The 27,899-nt window shown below is 42.2% G+C and overlaps 1 protein-coding gene across 5 annotated transcripts in view; it reads left to right on the forward strand.

Moving 5' to 3' along the window:
- The window catches only part of CASK (peripheral plasma membrane protein CASK), an 815,631-nt gene extending 788,507 nt beyond the window's left edge, over positions 1-27,124 (forward strand). For all 5 annotated transcript variants that reach the window (XM_070532311.1, XM_070532313.1, XM_070532312.1 and 2 more), the window contains 7 exons: positions 6,177-6,275; positions 7,613-7,754; positions 8,541-8,690; positions 10,564-10,644; positions 12,922-13,124; positions 13,917-13,997; positions 16,081-27,124. In XM_070532311.1, the coding sequence (XP_070388412.1) occupies positions 6,177-6,275; positions 7,613-7,754; positions 8,541-8,690; positions 10,564-10,644; positions 12,922-13,124; positions 13,917-13,997; positions 16,081-16,260 (936 nt within the window). In that variant the 3' untranslated portion in view covers positions 16,261-27,124. The remainder of the gene's footprint in view (positions 1-6,176; positions 6,276-7,612; positions 7,755-8,540; positions 8,691-10,563; positions 10,645-12,921; positions 13,125-13,916; positions 13,998-16,080) is intronic.
- Positions 27,125-27,899: the final 775 nt, after the last annotated feature.

Consider the following 27,899-nt stretch of genomic DNA (forward strand, 5'->3'; position numbering starts at 1 on the left):
GATAGCAAAGCTGGAATGACAACAACAGAACGGCCATGCTGGCATCACGACCATGAGCGCTTGCCTAGTGGTCTAACTTAGTAGACAACTTGGCTCCCTCGGTTCGCCAAAGTGGCTACATCGATAGATATATTCAAAGTGCCTGATGTAGGCAAAGAGTGGTAATCGCATTAACAAGCCAGTGGCCGTTTATACCAGACTCCCTTAAATGTAGAAACACACAGTGTACACACTTAAGTGTGTGCAGTGTAGAGGAGACATGCAGCAACAATGCTCAGGTGCGCACAAGTGAGGCACCATGCCAGCTTTTTAAAATTTTCTGTACTTGATTTTAAATGCGATAAAAATGTTTACACGAAAGAGGGGGTGCTCCAAACAGCTGAAGCTGATGTTTGGGAATGCAACTCAAAAACTTGGTACTCTGGTGTAGTTACTATAAGATTAATAAAATTAACCATTTGTGATCAGTTATGGGTAAAACAAACAATTCTAGGAATCTTTCCAAAGGACTGCAACCAAGATTTAGTTTGCTTTATCCACATAGATGACGCCACCTCTTTAAAGTACAGTGCATATTATCTGGGACACCATGTATATATGTTAGCTAATCTGCGCGCAAGACTCAGTTGAGTGCCATACAGATGCACAACATTGTTGGTATGATGGGCTGTCTACATGTATCCAGATATTTCTTTTATCCACAGCTGTTATGGCAGCACTTTGTAAAGAGATTACTTGACAAACTGTTTACTGATTGTGTTTGTGAAATGTGTTTTCCGATTGTTTGCTTGGTTGTATGCAGTCAGACTGGCTCATTGGTGCAGGAGTTACTGTCAAGTGCCAGTAAGTTTTTAGCTTAATAGACACACTGCTTATCCATTATGACTATACATATTAACTTCCTTGTCACTCATTAGCACTCAGGCAGTTTTTGCCTAAGGTTTTCAGTGGGAAACCTCTGCACAAATGTTAAGAGCTTTTGCTGGACCAATTATTGGTGTTATTGTTGTACCCATAGTACTCCAAGACTTAATACAGTGAGGGGTAAGTGCAGCAGAATCACTTGCATGATGGCTTTTAAGTTTTTGCAAACGTTCTTGTAAGGACAATGACGACATTGACATGTTTCCACCATAGTGGATGGCAAGGATGTAAGGCACTGCTGCAAGTGTGTTTGTCATCAGTTGTAGTGTAAATTAAGCTCTAGCTTATTGTGTGCAGCATACGCATATGTAAATGGTGCAAGTGAGGCGTAAGTACAGTGTAACCAGGTGTGTGATGGCTTTTAATCTTTTGCAAACGCTTTACTTGTGAGAGTAGTGACCTCAATGTGCTTTTGCCACATAGTGAATGACAGGATTGCCAGGCATTACTGCAGTTACTTTTGTCATCAGTTGCTTTGTTGTGTCAAAGTATATACACACACAAATTGTGCCGTGCAGAAGTTTTCAGAATACACATGCCTTGTTGAATACATGAGTATATGTAACATAAGTAGCCCGTCTACCAGTGGCCATAGAAGTGGGAAGATGTACTTTCCATTCTGTATATTTGGGCTTAGTGTTCCGTGATAGGCAGAACAACTGGCTTTGTGGTAGCTGCTTTATCATATGCTGTTTATGAGCTTGTAACTCCTCTGAATGCACTGTCACTCCTTCCTTTCACTTTCCCCATGTATCCTCTTGCAATTTGCTTTATTATTCTACGAAATGGACATTAAGGTTAAAGAGTAGTTTACAACTGTTGGCAACATTCAGGAGGTATCTTGTGTTGTGATGGTAAAGACTAACATAGTTAATGTCCGTGTAGTATTTTCAATGATACTCATGCGCTGACTTTTGGAGAACTTGCTCTTTGTGTTGTGCAATAGCGTGGGAAGAATTTAGATACAGCTTGTGTAATGTACTCTGCTGTTCGTTAAGCGGTTCAGCTGCCAGCATTGTGTTGTAGTGGTCAACCTTTTGAAGTTGCTAGAAGCACAGCTTTTATTAATGCAATATGCAGTTATGCTGATATGACAAAAGGGGCCCTGCAGCGCTTTCTTAAACATGGTAAATACGCCTTCTTAGTTGCCAGCTAGTGCTGTCCAGAATACTCGAGCTGGATATTATTTTTTTTGCATGCACAGCAGGCAGCTACAATTTCGTTTAGAAAGAAAAGAACAACTTCGTTTTTAAGCAAATTTTCATGCCCCCACCAAGCCTTTCATGCCTATTATGTTACCCAAGGGACAGGATGAGTGTTGGCCTGATTTCTTTAGATATAGCTACCGATCCGTGCTTTGGAAGAAGCAATATCCTCAACAGCGGTATTATTGTTCAGATTAAAAAGCATAGTTCAGTGCTTTTGAGCAACAGTCGAATCCTTAAATTGTGTTGGGTTCGCATATTTTTAGAGAAAGCTTTGTTTAGTGCAAGTACATGTGAAAGAAGGCAGGGTATACGAGACAGAGCACAATATCAACAAGCCCAAACAGTTTATTGAATTGCATCCTTTTGTAGCCAGGTGTGATGTCACGCGTTCGTCAGTGCTTGCGAATTAACATGCATCAATGATAGCAGCGCACATTATTACAGCCTCATAATGGACAACACTATCATTGCTAAAATATTGTGTTTTGTCGCTACTCACGTGGGATTGTGTGCCCCATTGCCTTTTGTGTATCTGAGCAGTTTTCAAACACTGCAGAGAGTCATCTCAACGTAGCCCTACATGTTGTCATTCCTTAGTCTTATAGAAGAAAATTTGATCGACACTTCACTAGGCCATATTATTGCGTATCATTGAGCAAGGCATAGGTAAAAGATTTTAGACGCAGCCTGGCTATAACAACGATTTATGGCAACAATCTCATGCACTATTCAAAATCAGCCAGAACATGCTGACAGCTGTAGCAAAAAATAACTTGTTCTTGGGCTGGTTGGCCGACACTTAGTAAAGCCAATCTTGTGCAAATAAGACTGACTTAGAAAAAAACAATACAGGACACCACGAGCACTACACTCACAACTAATTTATTGCAGTCCCCAAGAAGGCCATAAGGAAATGTACAGTCAAGAGCAGATGCGCACAGGTTTATCGTGGCTAAGAAAAATAACGGAAAAAACCACATATCACTTCCAAATAGACAGACAGGAGTATTGCTCAAGCAATCCATACCCCTTTTTCTGATATGAAGCAAGGTCTGCTGAAACAGATTTCTTTAGAAATCTCAGCAACAATGTAATGATGCCACTATTTGTTGGAAGGAAACAACACCACTCCGCTGATGTGAAAACTCAGTACGATGACAGCTGAGTGAGCAGAGCACCTAAGGCATAAGTTCACAGTACCACCATTCCCAGAAGGCTAGCAGTTGTAGAGAGGAGGGGAAGGTCACGAAGGCATTTCAGGGGCAAGACCTTGCTTGCAAGCAACTGTGCTCATACATAATGCATTTGAGAGGTTATTATTGGAAAAGATTAGTGAAGCGATGCCCTTTAAAATGGGGCCAGATGTTACATGCATTCCCAAAAAGGTGTTACATGGCTCCTTTAAAAAAAAAACTACAGACATATGGTTGTTTCATTTGGCACGATTTGTATAGCTAGCCGGCCCAAAAATGTTTGTGCATGTATTTTTTCTACAAGTCTGTGTTGTGTTTTTGTTGCACCAAATTCTCACTTGTCAACATATAGTTATTCTTTGAACTGCTGGAAAGGATGCGTGCTCAATTGGCTGTAAACTAGGATGTTTTACTCATAGAATCAAATTGGATTATGTATAATAGACTCGCTAGCTGGGAAATCTTATGAATAATTACCAAGTATCAATTCTTATTCTGAAATTACTAGCAGAATTTGCCATTGGACTGTTTTTTGTTTTAGTTAACTTCGGTTATATTCAGTGTATTCAGACATATTTTTATTATAAGCTTTGAGACAGGGTGACTGTGTAACCTGTGTTCTAGTTGTGTACCATCGACATATCCCAAAATAAAAAGAAGTTTTCATTGTATGCCTAGTAATTTTCTCTGGTAGATGTTCTACTACTGTTCATTTTTATCCTAGACACTCGGACCTTTGTTATGTCAACAACAAACGGTGTCTCATTTAAATGCTGAGGAATGTCATTATCCTCTTTCTGGCCACGTTCAACCTTTTCAAAGCACTGAGATGCAAATTAACTTCATCTAAGGCTAAGGTAGAGATTACTTACAATGTTTTCTTCACGTTCCTGCAAGTCATGGAAGAAAAAGGAAACCCTGCATCAGTTTTTGGTGCCAAATCTGCAGTCAGTCATAACTGCAATCAGTCATAGCAGGAAGCATTTGCAGACTTAAAACTTGTGTTTAATTTCTCAGCTTTGACACTGTTTGCCCGAGCTCATTCCCATAAGAACTTTTCCTCAGTGTCATGAACACAAGTCATGAACTGCTTTAGCCTCCCTTTAGCCACATTTCCATGGTGTTTAACATAGGGACGGGGAAAATTAACTACGTCTTAAAAAGCCCATGCCCATACAGTCTGCATGACTGTCTTGCTGCTTGCAGGTTAGCCCTGTCACCATGCTCTAAAGAAGCTTCGAGTTTTCAGCCCATGATAACGACGCTCAGGTTGCCACTGGAACTGTTCAAAAAAGGCTGGCATTAAATCTGCAAGCTATTAAAGATGGGGCACTTCCTAACATAATTTTCATGCTTGTATATTTTACTTGCATGTCCTTTCACGTACTGTCTTGTCCTGCCTGCCTCTACTGTTTTTTTTTTTTTTTTGTCTTGTGTGCATGGTAGAAACGCAGTAGTGTGTGTAATGTAGCTTGGCTTTCTTAGGCACACGCAATGTTGTGAGCAGGCACATATTGCTTGTGTGTCAGAGGTGACAACCATTAGTTGTTAAACTTTTGTACATATTAATTTTAGTGCTGATTGGTCAATTTGCAGTAAAATGGTGAGGCAACGAGCTATTGTAGAGCAAAACAAGTAAAAAGTCTTTTATGTTGACTAGTGCAACCATTGCATGGAAGCATATATTCACTATGTTGTATTGTTGTTCTTCGGTTCAAAAGCATATACCTTGTTCCAGAACAATAGCACATCAGCACATAGCAAATTCTAACACATTTGTGAATGTTAGAGGCTGTCAGAGTTGCAGAAGGCTCAAAAAGCTTTCTTTTTTTTTTTCAAGTCAGAAGAAAATATATCATGTTCATAATAAACCTTATGTTTCTGAAGGTAGTTGAAGGTCATCCAACTGCTCTCAGTCTTGAAAGGGCCTCTAGACAGGTTGGGATGTTCTGGACAAACAAGTGCAATGTGCCTACTCATGATGTTGGGCAAATTCCGCAGCTGAAAGCGCTGTAGGAGCCTTCCGATTCAAGTAAATGTTCATGCCCGCCCTCTGGCTTCAGTGTTAATGCTACACCAGGATTGGAGTGTTTGGCTGTTTCTCTTAAAAGATACCTTGAAGAAAACTCTGCATGGAATGTTCCACTGGCAAAACTGGATGCCAGTGGAACACCACAAGAGGAATTTGTCTGCCCTAACGTTATGGATGGTCGTGTAGAGTAACCATGGAGCCAAGCGCAGGAAGAGAAAGGCAGCACTCTGATGGCAGGGCTCCAACACAAGCCTGCAGTGAGGCGGAGTGCAATGAAGGCTCGTGAACCAATATTTGAGTGCTTGCAAAGGCAACTTACATGGTCGGAATCGACCTGTAACTTTTCACTATGGCATCTCATAGCCCTTGTGTTCCTTTGGGACTTTAAACCCGAGTGACTAACCTTTCACTCACTCACTCACAATGAATAAGTTGATCAACGAATGAGTGAATCAATCAATCAATCAGTCAGTCAGTCAATCAATCAATCAATCAATCCCCATAAAGGCTTGCCACTTGCACCACGGCTGCTGTTGCATTCCTTCAAAAATGTCTGGCAGGAGGACATTAACTGGACATTGCTGTAAGATTACAAATCAGGAATCAGGAATCAGGAATTTTAATGTACGCCTGGTTTTGGGGCCCTTTAACTGCTGATTGTGCTGCACGATTAACAGTTGATTCTCTTGTGGCGTTGTTTTAGTTCTTGACTGCTTGTGCTTTCTGCTTTTGCAGAACTCTCGTGCAAAAAACTTTTTTTAGCACTGTCATTTTCGCAGCCTCAAGGTGTCGTTGTGTGTTTGTTGTTTTTTTCTCCAGATATACGTTCGTGCCCTATTCGACTACAACCCTCTGGATGATGACCTCATTCCATGTGCACAAGCTGGCATTGCATTCCAGACAGGGGACATTCTACAGGTCTTTTGCTTTTATGGAGCCTGCAATTAGCCACTTGCTTTTGTTCTTTCTTGCCATTTTGTAGCAGAGATATATTGGTCTACATGGCATAGAAAGTCTTGTTTCTTAGCTACATTTTTTTTTTACTCTTGCTACAGCAGGTGTTTCGCGTGACCTTTGCTGGCTGCAAAATCATGGTAGGCCTTCAAATAGCAGCAATGTCACCTGAATAGCAGTAGCTATAGGATAGATTACATTTAAAAAAAGAGGTCATGCCACTGAAAATGCTTTTGAGCTGCAAATGCATTTGTCGTAAGTACAGTTTGGTGCGTTCGAAATGTGTTGCATATACTTTTTCACAAGCAAAACGCACTTTATTCACTTCGTATACAGCATAGTGCATTAGAACAATAGCTTTTTGTTAGAACATTAACAGTAAAGGTGCTTTCTGGCCGAGTGTCATATATTATGTTGCAGATATTAAGCTGCATGCTGCTAAAGTAGTATGCAGCTGGATGACTATTTATTATGTGCTCATTAATAGGGAACAGTGGGGTAACTTCATCCTAATGTCTGCGGTTGTCTAGATTGAAGGGCTCCTCTCAATTTTTGCGTGGATAATTAAAAAAGGTCTCCAGTTGCAGATAGTGCAGTGCAATAGTGCAATAATTGCACAGCAATTTGCAATGTGCTGTTAAATATTTAATTGAGTTTCACTAAGTATCTTTTTTGTTATTCACTTTAGGGCAAATCTCCCAATTACGGAATTGAAGTTATACAGTAATGAAGTCATATTCACTCAGCATAAATTCTTTGTTTAGCACCAGTATCAGTACAGTACATGCTCTACACACAAGTAGAGCACACTTTTACCACGGCACAGGGTTGCTGCAGCAGCGCAGCTACTGGGCATGTTTGTCTCGGATGCATAACAGTCTTCAGAGCACCCACTTGAGAACAGTTGTAGCTTGCTGGCTGTGCATTTTTGTGTTTCCTTTAATGATGGACTACCACCTACTGTCGTACCACAATGAAAGCCGAACAGAAAAAAAAATGTAGAACGACTATTATGTCTAATTGTACTCAAAACGGCATGTAATTATGGCACAAGCATGCTTTAAATGTATTTTAGACCCCAAACTATCTAAAAGCACTTGTATATAGATCACATTGCTATGGCACATGTTGGCAAATGTAAGAAAACAAATGTGCCTTGCAGTTTGTTTTCTCATGTTCGTATTCCATGCTGGCATGAGAGCAGTAGGAGGAAATAGGAAAGCAGACCTGTGAGACCGAGAAATGTGTGCGCACCCGTTGTGCTGCCCTCCTCCTTTTCCCTTTCTTTGGGGGTTCAACAGGTGATCAGCAAGGACGACCACAACTGGTGGCAGGCCAAGAAAGAGACGGCCGACGGTACGGCCGGGCTCATTCCCTCGCCCGAACTCCAGGAGTGGCGGATGGCTTGCATCGCCATGGAACACGCGAAGAACGACCAAGGGGGTACGGCAAGACATTCTTATGTCGCATGAAATTGCTTGCTCTGCTTGGAAATGCGCTATCGGAATGCCACTCTGACATCATCAATGTCACAGCTTAGACACTTGCATAAAGTGGAAGTTTGGCACTGATTTTCTATACTAACAGGTTTTTTTTTTTTTGTGGACATGTAGGAAGAGTCCTAAAAGAGTATTATACCAATATAGTCAAGTGTAGCATTGCTTTTCCTTTAAAGCTTGCCTGGCAACACTGAAACCTCACTTCTTGTACTGAGACAAGTGCACATCCAGAAATTGAGGCAGACAGTTTGTTTGAATTTGAATCCACCTGTCCCCGTATGCCTACTTTCAATCATAAGAGCATTTGGCTGAGTCACTTGTAAAGCACGTTCAAGAACTTCCTCGACTTTGAAACGCGTAGTGTGCTTGCATTTCAATCTGTCCGGACAGCAGCTTGTTGTCCCAATGAAAACATTTAGCAGTTACAGTCAAAGCAGGACATAAAGAACCTGGGTAGAGCGAAATATGAGATATATTGAATTAAAACCGAAATGTTTCTCAACAATATCCGACATGTACAGAATACATGCTTATAATGAATGTCAGATATAGCAAGTGTGTTATTGTGCCCAATGCAACTTTTCCATAACGAGATTGGAGTGTGCCTGTCTTTTTTTCCTGTCTTCAAATTTTCTTTTTCTTCACATGTGATCATGCATGATCAAAACTCTAGACATTGTTGCACATATCTTGATAAGAGCTCGCTGGATTTCTTTGTCCACACTTACAGTGAACTGCTCCATCTTCGGCCGCAAGAAGAAACACCTCAAGGACAAGTATCTGGCCAAGCACAACGCAGCTTTCGACCAGCTGGATGTTGTCACCTATGAGGAAGTTGTCCGGCTCCCATCCTTTCATCGAAAGACACTTGTCCTGCTGGGTAAGTGGTATGACAATGGGTGTGACGATGCAAGCAGCGGGAGCAACAGACTGGTTTGCTCTGCTACAGTATCTATTTCCTGCACAGCGATGTATTGGAACTTATTATATAGAATTCTTAAACACGATTTCAATATCTCACCCCTTTCTGTCCCAAGAACGAGTCTTGCTTGTTCAGGCATCGTCTGGCTCCCTTGGGTTTTAAAAATGACGGCATGGAGGCTGCAGCAATGACAGTCGCTTTTTCATTGCCGAAATTGTGGTGTGTTTGGGTGTTTCTTCACCTCAAGTTAACAACTAGACATGTTCGGAGCTTCAACTTGGTACAAACAATTGCGAGGAAAATTTAGAGCCTCTTGCAAACTTTCTCGTGTGGTCGTGGCTCAACTAAAACATGCTTTTGCCGGCACCTCTATGATTTCCTTTACGCCCCATGCCAACAATAATGCACTGCATGGAGAATAACAAAAGTATGCTTGACATATGGTCAAGAAACAAAGTAGGTGTAAATATGCCAAACCTTGTGCCATCAACATTATCATAATAACATCATAATGTCATGACACAGTGTAAAATTCATTGACATTGTGTCGCAGTAAGGCTAGTTATCATGATCTTGTAATACATTTAACAAGTGAGTTGTACGTACACATTTTCTTTGGCTTCTCTTGTGTGTGGAAGCCTCAGTGATTGCAGGAGCAGAGAAAGCCAGTGCATCATAGTGTTATGGTTCATCCACCGCCTTGGTACCAAAACCAAAACTGTTTTGTAGAAGCAAGTATTGTAGTCAATTATTTAAAGTGTGTTGACATTTGCCATTATTTATTTAGGGTTAAGAGAGGACTTGTTGGTTTACATACATTATGGCAAAACAGCACACACAATAGGAAATGTGGAAAATGGACAAGACATTGCGTCATGATGTTAAGAGAGGGTATGGACCAGCATCTAACAAAAAAAAAAGAACAAGTCAAAAATGTTATGTCAGCACTCCTGACGAAGGCTAGAGCAGGCTACATCTATGGATTCACTGCAGTATTACGCATTGAATAATAATGTTTATTGTTTCTGCCAAACGTAGTGCATGGCTGCTGTTTTTTGTTGTTTTTCTTCTGAGGGGGGAAGGGAGGTGGCTTGTACCCTTTGCTCTCTCTACCTTTTTTTTTTTCTTATTAGAATCTATGTGTGTGCTGTGTACCTAATTTAATTGGTTTCTAGGTTCATGCCACATGATATTGTACGCGCTATAAAAAAGTGTACACCCTTTGGGGCGTATCTTGTCCTCAAACAATAATTGTCACCTGTCTTGGTAGCATTTCGTTTCTTGAAAAGTCTGCACTTGTTAACTTTCCTGTCATAAATGGTATGTCATGCCTATAATTATGCATGCTGTTTGTGACGTGGAATTACCAGGCACACAGCATTAAAGAAACGAAAGGCATGCAAGATAGACCATGATGATTGTTTGGGGACAAGATAAGCCCCAAATAATGCAAGCTTTTTTTAGAGTGTGACTGAAAGCATAGTGCATAGAAAATAAAGTGAACTGAGAATTGAGCTAGAGCTTACATGTCTAAAAAAGCAAATCTAATTGTGTTTTTTTGTGCTTTTTCTTTTCCTTCTGTCACTCCTGTAGGTACAAAATCTGCAGTACCTTGCAGTCTTGTAAATAGCTAAAGTGTAGAACAAAGACATTTTTAAAAAATGCCACACTTTACACTATTTGATGCAAGTTTGGAGTGTTTGTAAGAAAACTAGTCTCGTAACTGAGAGCACTCTAGAAGTAGTTGTGTCAGTTAAAGAATTGGCATTAAGAAAGAAGTGAAAAAGGTGCTTAGCATTGACTTTCTGTTTTCAATTTGTTCTCATTGCAGGAGCCCATGGTGTCGGCCGAAGACACATCAAAAACACCCTCATTGCCAGCTACCCGAACAAATATGCATATCCCATTCCACGTGAGTGCCGCATTGAGCAAAATCACAGACTGATAGGCTAGTTGGTGCTGCATTACATGATGTGTTGTGCAAATGGGGCATGCAAGATGACAGAGGAGTCGAAGGCACAGCTTCGTCTTTTCTGTTGTTTCGTGTGCCCCATTTGTGCGACACATCGCAAGAACACATTGAGCAGCAAAGTTTTTTTGTGCACAGCATTCCGACAGCCAGCAGGAGCCAGCCTCGAAGCTTTTAAGTTGTCAAATTTAGCATAAAGCGGCAACTAAAAGAAGCCCATTTCTCACATGTTCTTGGCATGCTGCCTCGCTTCATAGCATCCATTTTGTACCATGTGGTAATCATTAATACTGGCAGCAGTGTGTTTCTTGTGGTCTCCAACACGCAGCGGTGTGTTGGTGCATTTCCTTGTACTGCATGCCTGCCTGTGCAACGGGTCGCGCCAGCAGGCACAGCTGGGCATGGCCTCGAAATCTCTCCGGTGCCATCTCGGGGTCACGCCCAGGCCACGGTGGTGCACAAGATCAGCATTAGTGCATTCACTTCTTCTTCTCCATGAAGGTGGGGCATGCAGGCTGGCAGCTGGGTATGGCCTCTGAGATTGCATTGGCTCCTGTGCAGTCTCGCAGGCCACGGGCCAGCCGAGTCAGCTGGTGCAGCGAAGTTCACTTGCCTTTGAGATCGCGCAGCGGAGCACTGTGCTGCGAGCCACATGTTGCTCGACCTTGACGAGCCAAGTGAAAAGCTAAATAGAAGGCAGCTACCTAAAGGCTGTTTCGTCAGGTGCTAAGAAGTTGCGCGTTGCACATGCCAAAGATTTTTGTTGTTGTTTTATTCAAATTGCATTGCATGTGTGGTCGTGTAGCTGTTGCACGGGCCACAAAGCTGTCTCCTTATTTCCATGATTACAATCGTGTGCACCGTTTGGCATATATTGCAGTAACTGGCAGTAATGGATCTAATGAAGTAATGTATATAAAGAAGGAATTTTGGCTCACCCTTCAACATCGTTATAGCAAGATTCGAGTGTATGTAGATTTTTGACAATGATCATTGATATGCCGCTTTGCACTGCCCGTGCATGATCATGTTAATGGAAAAACAAGAATGAAATAAATTTTTAGCAAGGTTTAGGGTACATGAATAAAGTGGTAGCAAATAAATTCTACTATGACAGTAGCTTCACAATAACCGAGAACTTGACCTAGCTTTTTATAGGGCTCAATGGCAAATGGGTCGAACATAACCAGGCCATGCCAAGTCGAGCGGAGCCAGGTACAGGCCAAGTTTAAAATCATCGGACTGGGCTCGGGCGGGCCAATACGTGGTACTTTCGGGCTCGGGCAAGGCCCGGACCTGAGAAACCGGCCCGTGCAGTGCTCTAATCTAGGTTACTGGCGGCAAGGAAAAGCAGCAGGGAAAATCTACTTTTTCAAAATTTTTGTGCTGTGATAACTTTATAATATTTGCAGTGAGGCATGTTTTCTCTCTCTCTCTCCATCCATCCGTCCGGCTGTCCATCCATCCACCCATCCATCCAACCATCTCTCTCTCTCTCTCTCTCTCTCTCTCTCTCTCTCTCTCTCTCTCTCTCTCTCTCTCTCTCTCTCTCTCTCTCTCTCTCTCTCTCTCTTTCTCTTTGTTACAGAGCTAGCATCATTATCCAATCTTTTTTCCTCTCTGGGTAGCTTTGCAGCAGCAGTTGAACAGATAATACATCAGCAACAGTTACTACTGGACCATTTCCTTTGTCGACTGTAATTTATGAAAACTGGTAAAGAAAACACAAAGCAGCAGAGGTACAGAGGCTCACCCAGGGGCCTCAGTACAGCCTTGATAAAAATATACAGTACAGATAAGCATTAGTACAGAGACAGAGGTACAAGTAAGATGATTGCAACAGTAAATTTTCCCATGGGTAAAATGCTTCATGTGAGGTACTGTTGCTGTTTAAAAGCAAGTATGTACATATGTGTGGTGTAATGTGATGCTTGGACATGTTATGTTGCATTTGCTGGATGATGTTGTCAGCAAAGCAGCCATGCTTGGAGAAATGAGCTACAAATGGTTCTCTTGCATAGCAGCTACAATTTAGGTTCTCTTGCATAGGAGCCATTTTGCTGTCATGCGCCCAGCATTGACATGTTGAAGTTGCATGTCTGAATGTACTATAGAGAGCAATGGAACAATCTCCTGGTCATTCATGCAAACATATTATAGGACTATGAGCTGCATAGTAGCACAATGAGTTGCATTTGATTTGAATCTCCTTTCTTGCAGACACGACGCGTCCTCCGCGCAAGGGTGAAGAGAACGGGCGCAGCTACTTCTTTGTGTCGCATGAGGAGATGGTGTCGGACATTGAGTCGCACGAGTACCTGGAGTACGGCACCCACGAGGATGCCATGTACGGCACCAAGCTGGACACCATCCGCAAGATCCATGCCCAGGGGAAAGTTGCCATCCTCGACGTCGAGCCACAGGTTGGTGCTGTACGAACAGCTACAGGAAGCTTTTCAAAGCATTCGGCAGCATTCTGTTTTACAGCGATGAATTAACACGGCGAGCTGGGTGAGTTGGTGATTGAACATATTCCTAGGGGTGGGCAGTGCAACCTGGACGAAAGACAAAAGGAAATACACGATACGAATGCAGTTATACTAACAACTGGTTTATTTTTTCAAACAAGTGACTAAAATATACAGAAAATGTAAACATGTGTAAAGTGACGCTTATGAGGGTGAAGGGGTGTTAGCCTATGTTGGGATTCAAAAACTCAGTTTCTTTATCCTGCAGACCGATAGAAGTCTGGCTGACGCATGCACCTGAGTTTACATGCATTAAGTAGGCTTCCACAATCTCGCATTTGATTTGATTCATATTTTTTTACAATGTTCCGGTTTGTTCAAACAAACGTTTGCATAAACAATCTCTACAATGCGCAGCCAGGTTCGAGCCTGTTGCATTCCTGATCGCACCTTGGTACTCCCTAAGGCGGATGTTAAGGCAGCGTCCCGTCTGCCCATAGTACCTTTTGCCGCATGAAAGTGGAAGGACGTAGACCACTACCACTGAGCATGCCATGAGCTGCCCCGAGTGTTTGCCGCGGCACATAGCCTTGGACGCCTGTTTAGGTCTATTGACAAGATTGCAAATCTTGTTTAACGAGTCTTTTGCTGAAAAGATGACTTGAACATCATATTTCATGGCTATCCTTTTTAAAAACCCGTGCCCCATCTGATGTACATGAGGGATGACTTCTTTTTCTTCTCTAGGCACTGAAGATCCTTCGCACTGGGGAATATGCGCCATATGTGGTCTTCATAGCAGCACCTTCCTTAACATCTATGCATGACGTAAGTATCTTTTCACCAGGCCACAGCTTTGTTCATGAATGAATTCATAACAGCGATCAGACTGCTCCTTTTTTTATCCTGTAAGCGCTTTATGAAGCATTGTTTTCATTTCACAGTGAGCTAAACACATTTCTGTTTCAGGGCTATTTTGTGTCTTTGAAGTGCATTGAATTGATTTATGTGTATTTAACGAGTGAAGCAGCTTATTTAGGCTGTGGTTGCTTCTGACAGGCCTTGCCATGTTTTATTTGGTCACTGAGAAAAAGAATAAGTAGTCACTGTTAAAAAAGATTGTGAAACTGAATGCTTGGATTTCAAATCCTATGTGTGGAATATGTTTATCTTTTCTATAAATACACATCATATTGCAGTCGTTGACTTACTTTTCAGACGAAGTGGTGGCTATGAATGCATCTAAAAAATGTGAACAGCCTGTAATAGCTTGGTGTCAGCTTTTTGGCAGCTTGGTACAGTGCATTCAGCTTGACCTTGAACTGAATTGTCATAATGGAACCTTTTTAATTTCTCAATTACACTTCTTTATTTGCTTGATACACAGTCCAGTGCATGTTGTTGCCATATGGTGACATACAGAAGTCACAAGCAACATGACAGCGCATTGTGGGGGTGCTGCTGTTGTTGTTATGCTATGCAAACAATAAGTTAATGGCAGCTGCTTTTTGTCAAAAAGCTGTATTTTCTGATAAAGTGATTGTTAAAGGTACAGACAACCGCTCAACTGCTTAGAACATGAATCAAGATAACCCCCTGTTCATGGAAAGACTGCCTAGCATATTGGCTAAAATGAGCCCCTTTCTCTGATTAACCCAATCGCTACCACAGCCAGCACTCTGCCGGCTGCGATGGCCAAGGCCAAAGTGGGAGTGACCGGTCATTCACAGGCCGCTCAAAGAACTGCTGTTTCTGGCTATTTTTCATAAATGATAGCACATTGCAGGCAATTTTCTAGTTGTTTTAGGTTTCGCATAATAGATGGACATATTTGTCTATGCTTTCAGCAGGAGTTGTTTGTAAAACAATGGAAAGCTTCCTGCTCACCAGACTCTGTTGTTGTAGCCATTGTAACCAGAGTAGCAGGCTCAAAAGAAAGCCAATTTTTTCAGCTCATATTTTTCCAAGGGCTAAGTTCAAAAGTGCAAGAGAGGTTCTGAGTGCAAGAAATGCGCAAGTTCACTCTGCATTCCTGCACATCTTAAACTTTTTTATGCTCGCTACCTAGCTTTTTTGTTGTTGTTTTTTACTGCATCCAACGTGGAAGCTTTTTCTAAACAAATGACTCGGACATTTTGTAAATGCGATGTTTGTAGCAGATTTTATAGCAACTTCCTTACAACGTGAAACCCGCTCAGTGAAGCAGGAAAATGTGCTGCAGAACACCAAGTGCTGTGGAGCGTCGATCGGGTGGAAACAAAGGGGTCAAATGCGAATTTATATCTTTAAAAGTCGCGAAAAATTACCTTTGGCATCCCATGCGGCAATAACATGAAGATGCATAAGTGACCTATCACGTCACCTTCTACTGGTGTACACAGTTCTTGGTCTTTTTATGAGTATTGAAATGCAGTACACCCTTTTCTATTATATGTCTTTTCTAACTTGCAATGTGCAGGTGAGTCTTCACTTGTAGTCAGTAGAAAAAATGGCGCTGCCTCCGCTTTCATTTTCGATGAGTTGGCTTGTCTACCGACAGAATAATGATGCCGGGGGCCAGCCAGCCATGGCATTAGGTGTGTACGTGGGGAAAAATGCAGTACAAACATAAGAAAGGTCTGTACAACAATTCAAGCTTATTGCTTTACCAGCTTATTGTATCAGCGACAATTCAAGTTCAATGCCAACTGCTGTGGCCGCATTTCGATGAGGTCGAAATGCAAAAATGCACATGTGATTAAGTTTAGGGGCACATTAAGGAACCCCGGGGGGTCAGCATTTATATGGAGTTCCCCACTACAACGCACCCCATAAGCTTATCGTGGTTTTGGCACGTGAAAGCCCGAAACTTAATTAAATTATCAATTTTTTATAGTACAATTTAATGAATAAATTAATAAATAAACTGCAGGTTGATGGGAGCCTTGAGCGGCTAGCCAAAGAGAGCGACCTCTTGCGCCAGGCGTACGGTCATTTCTTCGACCTGACAGTGGTGAACAACGACATCGAGGAGACCATCCACACGCTGGAGACCACACTGGAGGCCCTGGACAACAGTCCTCAGTGGGTGCCAGTCTCCTGGGTGTACTGACGAGCTGACAAGGGGGGTGCCGACACCCCTCATGGACTGTTCCACTTCCAGTGATGCCATGGCCACTGCAGCTGTGGCCATCTATGCCCACAGCCACTGGGGATCCAAATCAGCCAGCTGTATGTCATTGTGCCACACAGACGGGGACTCGCCCACTCTGCCCGGCGTCATGAAGACAACAGAAATAGCGGCGCCATCTGTGCCACCCTGCTCTGAAAAAAGAGCAGACCGCTGCAACCGGGTTGCAGAAATGCAATGCTTTTCCGCACATTTATGTGCCAGCTTTTAGAAATTTTGATTCGGTGATTCGAAGCTTATCCAGAGGGAAGACTGAAACTTGTAAGATGCAAGTAGACCGTCTTAGTATTGGCATATTAAGGCGCCAGCCCTGAGATGTTGGCCTTGGTATTCTATTAAGCTACAGTCTCTTGGCACATGAGCTCTCATTGAGTTAAGAAGATGCATCAACAGCGTTTTGCTGAATCTGCTTTCTTGCTGTCACCAAAATCTCCCTGTGGACAAGGCCGCTTGAATCACTCTTTTGCAGTGCAGACTGTGACGGCATCGCTCATGCTCGTTTGTTCCTGCTAAATGTAAGTTTAATATTGCCACACCGGCAATATTAAGTACAGGAGAACCTTGTTGATACGATCCTGTTTCGTATGATTACCTGGTGTCAACATTCACTATCGAGAATACAGAAAATGACTTAGTATAGTTATGCTTTATTTTTGCCGTTTAATGTGTTCCTGGAAAATGCAATCTTTGGCCACCGATGTTCAGCACATCACCAAACTGTGATCATAGGATATGTTTCCCAGAGCTGCTGGATCCCATGAGAACAAGCAAAAACGCGAGGCATGCGCGATCGAAACCAGTAGGCGCTCGCCGTGGCAGCTTCCCCACAGTGCTTTCCTGCCCGTGTCACGTGAAAATGCCGGCACGCGCTCAGTTTCCTTTTACAATAGCAACAAATCTCTCCTTCGATAGTTGCACATCGGATTCACAGCTATCACCGCCAACCGTATTGCGATAGGCATCTTCACCTATCTGTTCCACAGCGCGTGTGGCATAGTGGCCATTGGAAGCTTACTGCACGCTTTTAAGATTTTAAGAGGTGACACTCAAATGCGCTGCCAGTCCCTAGTAGCAGGCACCTGAAGTGGGCTTCATGTTTCACTCCAGTGGCATCGTTATCCAGCATTGCCCATCAGCTTGGTTTTGTTTTGGTTTCCCATCGCCATCCTAAAACACTATGCAATAGTAAAATGACAAGACGTGTCGGGGCTCTCTCGGGCCCTACCAGTCCAATGTGCATCAGCGTCTCGTGCTGCAATGTTTCACATGACGTAGATGTCAACTACAATTGAGTCTGCCAAATTTGTTAGTGACTTTGGATAGTACGTTTCTCTGGTTAGTGCGTTCCCTTCTCACGGTTTTTAGTGCAATGTACAAATGAGATTATACTGTACTCTTATTATCAGATCGGTTGTCGTGCAATTTGTGCACGTCCAAGTGTCAGCCAGATTCCCTTCATGAATGCAGATTAAGTCATCTGATAACATAAACGCTAGTGCGTTGGTTCGAACCAGGCCACGGCAGCAGCATTTTGTAAAAGCAGCCACTCGTACTTAGATTTAGGTTGTGTGTTAAAGAAACCGAGGTAGTCAGAATTATTCCGGAGTACTCTGCAATAGTACCTTTCATTGCCCCACTTTTGCTTTGGAATGTAAGAAGTTATAAGCTATGAATCTTGAATCGGTCACAAATTGTGCATTAAAAGTTCTGCTGTGACATTTAGGCCCAAATTAACTTCTGCTTACAAGTAATATTTTAGCTGCAGAAAAATTAAGGGGGCGAGGCTCTGATCAATAAACTGCACTTTTACTTCTTACATGTTGATGCATGATTACTGAATTTTGATTGTTCCCATTTCCGGGAATCTCGCTTTTTAGTTGGGGTTTTTTTGCAATCATTTTTTGCTTTTGCCCTTAGGAGGCAGTTCAATTCATCCTCCGTTGGCAGCCAAGACAGTATAAGCAAAGGTATTTCATTTTAACGCGCAATTGATTTATGTCCTTTAGCACTTCGTTGTTACAGTAAAGCTGTATATGGCTAGCTGATTCGTCCGTCCATCCGTATGTTGCTTGCACGCCAAAAACTCATCCGGCGCAACCCCATGTGCATGCACGAAAAAAAAAAAGTAGTAAGAGAGGCGCGTGATTGGCTGTGCCAGTAGTGATGTCCTTGCTCCCTGTCAAAGGGGAGTGCGCTCGCAGCAGTTTCTCTCCGGCTCCAAAATCGGTAGGCCACATGTCATATGTATTTCTGAGGAGCAGGCAGCTTTCGATCAGCAGAACCGGGAATGAGCTCGTCTACACCGTGCCGATGCTACAGCCCGGGCTCAAGAACAGGCTCCTGCAGCTGAGCGCAAGCAGCAACTGCATACCGAGGATCTGGCAGCCTACCAAGCCGCCATTTAATTAATCATCGAAATTAACTCAATGATAAGCACCAAGGCTGCACATTTCAGCTTCGTTGGTTAACCATCTGTACGGAGTGCTTGGGCGAGGATTTTTTTTAATACATGCTTTCCTATATATATTTTGCCCTATGCAGATATCTCAACTCTTTATTTTTTTCTATCTCTTGGATATACTGTCATCATTGTTGACATGTGATAGAAAAAAAAAAGCTATTTATTTTGCAGTCTTATGTAATTTCCTAGGTAGATTTGCTTTTGAAATGCAAGTGCAAAATGTTTGTGAAGGTTACATTGGCATTTAGTGCTAGTCATTCAGGCTTTGTCACTTAAGCTGTAGCACTCTTGTATTCAATAATTTAATGGACATATATACTGGAGTATGTTATGTAGACTGGTGGGGTATTCTGTTCATTTCTTTGGCAGGAGGAGGTCAGCTTAGTGGAAGAATTAGTGGAGAAATTGGACAAATGTTGAATTTCGTGTCATTTTGATTGGCTACTTGGGCCATTACCACTGTGAGCAGCAGTTATAAGCTAAGAAACAGGCTGATTATGTTTGTTCGTTTAACATGGTTTGGTCCAGCAACTGTGCATAAGAAAAATGAGATATCCAATCTTTTGGGTACCGCTGTAACAATCTCGGCATCAATTGCTTGCCTCTTGGGACCTCGATAACAGAGCACCTGTTTGGAGAACTTATCAATGCATAAAAACACTTCCAAGATAGTCAGTGCTCAACAGCCAACTCTCAGTGATTTCGCTTTTCAAATGTGTCATGTTCCCTGTCCATCGTTTTTGCCAAATAGATTTCACAGCTTTTCATAAATTGGCGACAGTAAAACAAAACAGTGCCATCAAGCAAATCAAATGGCCACTGTAGCCTGAGGGCATCTTAAGGACTGCTTTACTGTTCCAAATCGGATATTTCAGATGGCATCTAGCTTTGCCGTCCTCGATCATGCATTCTTCACTTTTCTATGTACAGTGAAGCACCACTTGACTGAAGGCCACGTTACCAAACTCTCGGAACTGTGAACGGCGTCACCATCCCCCCATGCTGATGGCATGCTCACATACTGACATCTCGCATGAACAAATTTCTACAGCTTCGTGAGAATCCCTTGAGGTTCGCCGCAGTAAAGCTCTTCTGCTTGCATAAAGACTAGAGGTTGACAGGAGATCAATTAATGCATGTTTTCAAAGCACACACAATATTTTGAATTATGCTGCATTAAGCAGACTAGCATGGCAATACAAGTTAATCAGATGTTTTATGTTGCAGGATGCTAGTCAGTGAGGTATTCTTTCTTTCTTTTTTAATTGTGCGTCTTCTTTTTCTTTTCCCCTCAAGCGTCTCAAATGCTAGCTCCACACTATTCTCTGTTGCCGAAAGCATCTCGCCTCGAGTGGCATCACGAGTGTGTCAAAGCATTGCATTTCTGCTGCCTCTGTGTGCACGGAAATAATTCATTGACTGCGCACTGCAATACGAAGAACAACTGTTGTGCAACGACATCGGTTCCCCACAACCGCGACCACCAGAGTGCCTCTGTATGTTTCTAAGTGACTTTGTGGACTTCTTTATCAAAACGGGATCAGAGGGCATGAGTGACTGCCTGCTCACCGATCCCGCAACGCCTTGCTTGCTCAGGCCAGAGGGGCATCCCGGCAGTGAACTGGCCAAAGTTATGGAAATCAAGGAATGCAGTGTAGCAGTACATTGTACAAACTGTGCACTGCTCCATGGCATCGCCCATCTACTCGTCATTATTTTTGTTGCTTACCAAAAGGAGCATGGATGGAATGAGCTTCTCCTTTCCTTTTTTTTTTCTTTACCAGAGTATGTTTATTGCCGGTGTTGTCATTATTAGAAATGGATGAGCCAGTTTCTCATTCCAGAAAGTTAGCTTTCACTCAGGAATCATGTCATCCTTTTCGCGCATCATTTATACACTGCGCGAACTGTTGGAAAACATGTTTCATGTGTTAATGACTGCTACTGCAACAGCCTGCTTCACCCAAAATGACCGGAGTGGCAAGCTTAGCTCAGTCCTTGTGCAATATAGTATGAAAGGTCTTCACAAAGGGTAGCTTTCCTGGCATTCCAGAATGTGATGGAGTTAGCGTGTGGCAATTGTTTAGCATCAAGGTGGCAGCCTTAGTTGGATGACTTGGGTTTCTGTATTTTTGTATTGCTTGTGCCAGAAGTACTCAAGAAGTACAAAGTGGGGGTTGTGGGTTACATGCACCCACTATAGTGGTTTAATGGCTTTGGCATTCTTCAGCCAAGCACAGTGTTGTGGGTTCGATTCATAGCTGCCAAGGCCACACACACCAATGGGGAGACAATGTGCGTGCACTCATGTACCAAACTTCGAGCATGCGTTAAAGAATCCCAGATGCTCAAAGTTAATCCTGCACCTTCCTCTTACAGTACCACTCATGAACTCTTGTGTTGCTTAGGAATTTTAAATCTCATGAGTCAGTCAATCAACCATTAAGATTTTACCTGTTGTGGAATGGTGTTCGTGGCCATAGTAACATTCAGCCATGAACGTGAACTTGCTGTAGCCCTTTTGGAAGAAGGCCATCAACTGTCGGATAGTTGGTTTCACCTTATCATTTTATACAGATGTGACAGAGCTGCTGGCCTCATCTGCAGAATTCACTCCTTTCCTTTAGTTACCTGGGAGCGCTGCCACTTTTTTTTTCTCCCACTTTGAGTGAAGCAGGCTGATGCCCACAGAAGGAGAAGCGTGTGCTTGCTGTGCCGGTGCATGAAATCTTGATATTGTCTATAGCATTAGCATCTTTTTATACAGAACTGTACACTTCTGGTGCGGCAGCAAAACTTCTTTGCTGTAGACCTGTCAAAATTCTGCACACGGGCCCAGCACTGCGTCAGCGAGTGAAGTGCAGTTCTTGTTCCAAACTCGTGTAGGTTTAATGACACAATACACATACTACTGTTGTTTGTTGCGATACTGTTGCGTAGGTGTAGCAGAAAAAAAAAACAAGAAAGAGAGAGAGAAGAGGTGGTTCACATGATTCACCTTCTGCTGCTTTTAAAGAATCGAAAATGTCACTGCTACATATCAAACGGTAGCCAACGTGCGATGATCTCTTATGACTTCACTGTTGCAGCTGTTGTTTATTGCGTTACACTGATATGATGGGTCTTCAATGTGACCCCTTGTGGACCTTAGAATTGCAGCCTCCTTGAAGCGCATAGTACGTGTTATTGGCTTTTGAGGCACTGCAAAGTATCGAAGTGTAGCATAATGTCAGTTTCTTTTTTACTATTATTGCAAGCTGATGAGGCCCTTAAGAGCCCCATTTTATTGTTATAACTGAGCAGCATTTTACTGAATGTTACAGCAGCGTTATATCACCTATTCATTTGCCTTCTGTAGCTTGCTATTTGCTGGCATCATAATGTGCAGCTAGTGTATGCTTGCCATTTGTGTTTGTCTTACTTCGTTTTACCTTTTTTTATCAACCTGAGTTATACATATAGTGCATTGCATATTTCACGCAATTTCATACCATCACCAGCATACTTGCGGAGACATGTAAATTTCACATAGTTACGTGCAATGACTTTTGTCAACAATTGTGTTAAATTTGCTTGTTCTTCTCATTCATTGCATTCCTTTTTTTTTCTTTGCTTGTATGGCAATGCCTGCATGCTCTTACTACAGCCACGTGATTGGTCAATTAACCTTCTAGTAATTCCATTGCATAATTTATTTGCAAATTATTATTGAGTCAGACAAGTTCTGAAAGCTTGTCTGAAGGTAGCCTGCATGTTCAAGTAGCTGACCTCATTGTGCAGAGGGAATTGAGTAAACTTCATTTGCTGGCAGTAAGCCAGATAAGTTATTCACAAAAATCACGAAGTTAGTGACAAAGTCACATTACTAAATAACAAAATATAACAGTGCAGTAACAGTGCAGCTGAGTGACTATAAACAAGCAAAATAAGCTTCTTTACTGCTGGAGTGATTGAATGTGTTTCTTCACCCCAGCCACCTTAACCTGTGACTGTCTCGGATGACTTCACTTGCATAGTGTGGACATCCTGGGTAAACTATTGGATAAGAAAGTAGTAGTTCTTATTTTATTTTTTTCATTCTCTTGAAGATTATGCATGTAAGTAAACAAAACTGATGAGCTGATTTGTTAACTGGTGGCTTACGGTAGCTGTTTCTAATTGGCACCAAGCCCTTGTTCGTGCACAAATATGCTTGCCTATCAAAAGCATGTGTCATGTCCTCTTACGCCACTATGTCATGATCCTCCTGTGTTATAGCAAATGACTTTGGAGTAGGAAGAGATTACAATCATGCAAAATTACTTCTGCAAGGCACTTGAAATTCAACATTTGTAAAACACTTGCAATACGCTTGCAGGCGTGTAACATAACTTGGCCACCGCACAGTCTCGTTAATCAACGGCTACGTCTTCTGCTTTCTTCAGCAGCTTTGTCATGGTCAAATTGGGACGTTTTTCCTGCTCTTGTGTGTTATGCCTCTCACAATTTGTGTCTTGAGTCCACTCTACCGTCAGCCATGCTCAGATGGCATGTTCAGATGTTGTTTTCAGCAATCAGGGGCATTATGTGCAAGTGTTGAGGTCCACACCCTGTGATAAGTGTGGGGCCTGTTGTTGCACGAAGAGTGCAGAAGTGCAGTCGTCTTGCCAGAGCACCCAGTTTGGAATGCACAGGTGCTCGTGGAAGTCTTGTGAACGTGGGAGCCACGAAACAGCTGAATTTCCTTGGTGCACTCACTTGTGTGACCATAGCTTCCTGTATTGCAAAAGTGATACAGGAAAAAAGTTGGTAGTGCACTGTTCCATTGCTTTCTCAGATATTTTGCACGCATTATTGCTAGAAAGCACACAACTTTCAACATCTGCTGTCTGCCTGCTCATAAGAGCAGTGCATAAGCCAATTAAAGAAGTGTGTACTTTTGACTGCCATGTGGGAAACTGGGGCCGTGCATTTGACGCAACTGAGTGATAGAAAGGTAAGGACGGAGAGCTGCAACAGTGCACACTATGCAGCATGCCCAGACTAGGGGGAAAATTCAGTTCGGCAATGGCTTACATGTTCCAAGAACTTTTGGAAGCATCTGCAAACAAGTTCGCATGGTACGAACATGTGGGGTCTGGCAGCCTCACATGCTTTTCGGTTTTACCTGCAGGTCACAAAGTAAACTTGGTCGCTGCACTTGCCGTTTGTGCCAAACAAGAGATACCACTTTGCTAACGCATGAGTAGCTAATCTACACATTGCAGCTATGCATGCTGTTTACTTTCAGAGTGTTGATAGAGTGGCAGCAAATAGTTGCAAGATATGTTGTCACTTGGTACCGGGTGACCGTTGGAAGGCTGTTTCCTTAAAAATCAGCATTCAAGTGAAAATTTAATTTTTTTTCTGTGTCTGCTTTCTAAAAGGCATGAAAACTTTCAGATAGGGAATTTTAGTTATAGGGTTGTCTTTGCACAGAAACACTTCGAAGCATAAAGCGATATACTTTCATCATCACATAACAAAAGGAAAATTAAATTGGCATGACAAACTAAGAAAGCTGGCAGCAACCATGACTACCGGCACAACAAAGATGAATGAAAATGTGTTTGTCTGTGTGATACTAGTAAGTGTGAAAAATGAGATTTGTTGGGACAGTAGGCTTTGCAATGTCGGCCATAACACAAACATAGTTTGGCTTACTTCTTTGTACTTGAAGCCATGATGTTTGCAGCAACGCAACAGTGTCCTGTTATTCTTCTACATGGAGGCTTCTGCTTATATATAGGGTGTCCCATGTAACTCGAGCCCAGCTTTAAAGATGTGCAAATGCCATATAGCTGGACAGAACCAAAGTGATGTTGTAATGATGTTTACCATCACTTGGAGATACTGAGATTATTTTTTAAAATACTGCTTAATTACATAATTATTCCCAAGTAATTAGTCAACTCCTCATATAATTAGAATAAAAGTGTCAATGAGAAAATTTCAGAGCAATATCAAAAACCCCTGATACAGCTTTCTCTTGCCCAATACATGGTACATAAAAGTGTTTTTCCAAGCATGAAAGAAGCCACCAAATACACGAAAAATTGCCATGTCACTGTCTGCTCGAAGAACTTTGCGTATATACGCAAGCTGCTCTCATGCTTGGAAAAACACTCTTGTGTAGCACGTATTGAGCAGCATAAAACTTTAGTGAGAGATGTTGTGTTGCTCTACAATTTTCTCAGTGACGCTTTTCATCTAATTATAATATTTGAGAAGTCTTAATTAAGACTAATTATGTAATTAGGCAGAATGAAAAAAAAATAATTGAGCATCTCCAAGCGATGACAAGCAACATTACCTTGGTTCTGTCCATCTATATGGCATTTACATATCTTTAAAGCTTGGTTCAAGTAACGTGGGACACCCAGTATATATTTAAATTCGGAGTTTTCGTTAATCTTAAATACTTCCCCTTTGTGGCCAGCAAGACGTTATGAAACATCTTATTTTACACGTCAAGTGTCTCCTACATGCATTGTTGAAGTTCTGTTAATCACCTCAATGGTTTTTACTGTGTTCTTTTTTTACCACAGATAGTTATACCATAATGTTGTGGCTTTGTTGCACTTCGGCCAAAGCAGTGTTGTCTGTCTAGCATTTGCATGTTGTGGGAAGGAGGCCAAAAGCTGTATTCTGGAAGGGCCACTTTCATGCGATACAGTGGAAGCTCACCCATATGTTTCCAGCATGTTCTCGGTGTAGGACAGATTAAACTCGCCCCACTCTGATCACACGATTCAGGTCGTAACTTTTCCCATATAATGTGCTTTCCTAAGTGCATTATTCCCTTTTCTTTTTTTCTCAAGACATATCGATAAGGTTCCATCAGACATGTTTTATGCAATGTGACACACAGCATGGGCAACTGCAAAGGGCAGCAATTGTGAAATAATTTCTTCTGCATATTTTGTGAATGGCGCTGGGTAAATCATCACTACGCCAGTCGTCGTAACATGCACGGCAGGGTAAAGGCCTCTCCCAAAAATCGCCAAAACACTTCTTGCCTATATCAATGAAATACACCCTAAGCCTGCGAATTTCCTAGTATCATCAGACAGTAATTGTCTGCCACCTTCAAGTGTGTTTTCCGTTCTGTCACGCTAACAAACTGCCTGTTGTCTCTTCTACACATCACATAACCTCTAAGTCTCTTATTGATCTTAGCCTCCGTTATTCAATCTCCTATTTACACTGCCGTCTTTCTCTCAACATTGCACCTGCCATTTACATTTTTACTCACCGGACTAATATGCGCTACATGAAATCGATGCAGACAGGAAGTATGCTCGCCCACAAATTGCTTTCATCCCAGTCTCTTCCTCTGGACCAAGTAAGTAGTTGGCAAGCACCAAGACTGATGTTGCAGAAAGTGGTCATTTCGGAGAACAGCTTTAGCCACTCTTGAATGCTCCGAAGAAGTTACCAGTTACTGGGATCTCTAGCAGCTTTATTGGGCTGTTTAGGACTGAGGCGTTCTGCAATGTGTGTAAGCAGTTATGGGCTTTTGTGGTGTTCACAATGTCACGTTAGCTTGCTTCCCTTGTTTGCTGGTGGGGACGCTACGCAACTGCTGGTTTTTATTGCTTGTTCTTCATATGCGCAGGAAGAGTGCGCAGCTTTTGCAAGACCTGCCTAGAAAAACTGAAGGGCAGTCTCATTGTAACATGGCTTATTAGAATGTTCACCATGCATTTCACATCACATTCCTCTTCGTGTACATTGGTGCAATGAGTAGTGCTAAGACTTCAGCTGAGCATGAGTTCTGTGGAGGCTGTGAATGACGCACTGAAATACATAATTTCTTTCCACTCATTTCAGCCAAGCATCCACGCTGAGGCAAAAATGTTGTGCAGAATTTTATGTTTTCTTGAATGTGCTAGCTGGATGATGCTTATTTCTTAACATTTGGGTAGTATACATGTTTAGGTCGTTTTGCTACAATGTTCCTTTCCTTTTTTTTCGTGTAAACATGCAATGATTGTTAAAAGCATGCACATTCCTGCAAAAGAACTTTACCGATTCCCTCGATTTTACTTGAATGAAAAAGAAAACAGAAAAGAGCAGGTACATACTGGTACGAACAATTGAAGGTTTACGTGACTAGTCATAATTCATCACTCATCCACAATAAAAGGCAGTGCTCACAAGGACTCCAATAAAAAAATAAAATAAATGAAGCTGCCTTTTACGTCACATGTGTGATACACTACATATACTACATATGACCTAATCTACAGGGTTTACATAGTTTAGAGAATTCATGGGTTATTAAATAAAGTAAATACAACTGTGTTTGTTGCGTTTGTGATTCTTTGCATGCATGCATACACACGTGAAAGTGAAATTAGAACCGCAGTGTAAGGTGGGCCATGTGCATGTAGCACATTAATGTGTGAAACAATAAATTAGCTTATTTTCGTAAAACTTGCAATGCCAGGTATTTGGCACAATATGTCTTCAGAGCAGAACAGGCTCGACCAGACATGCTTGCTAATGTGAGAATATGCACACTAAAACATACATGCGGGCATGCATGTATGCCAACATTCTTGCCCATATGCATTGTCTCTTGCACGTGCGGTGTGCTTGCGATAAAACAGTCGCACTAAAGTGACTTAAAACGCTGGTTAACACAAAACAAATGTCAAAATCTCGATTGGCCCTTAATGCTTTCAACATCCTAAATAGCTACTAAATGAAGCTAAGATATTTATTCATAAGCTTTGGCTTCATGAGGCCAACATTTGCAGCGAGAAAATGTCTGAATGCACTCGAAGGAACATCTGCACCATCTGGGGCTTATCTTGCCCCAAAAAAATAACCGTTGTCTATCTTGTGTGCCTTTTGTTTCTTAAAGCAGCACACCCAGTATTTACAGGTCACAAGCAGCATGCAAATGCATGTCTCGTAGCACTTTTGACAGGAAAGCAGTGAGTACAAAGTTTCCATGAAAGGAAACACAAGAATGCTCAGTGGCTATGGTGTTAGGCTGCCGAGCACAAGGTCGCGAGATTGAATCCCGGCCATGGCAGCCGCATTTCGATGGGGGTGAAATGCGAAAACACCC

Source organism: Dermacentor albipictus, chromosome 1 (genome assembly GCF_038994185.2).
Source record: "Dermacentor albipictus isolate Rhodes 1998 colony chromosome 1, USDA_Dalb.pri_finalv2, whole genome shotgun sequence".
Taxonomy (NCBI): Eukaryota; Metazoa; Arthropoda; class Arachnida; order Ixodida; family Ixodidae; genus Dermacentor; species Dermacentor albipictus.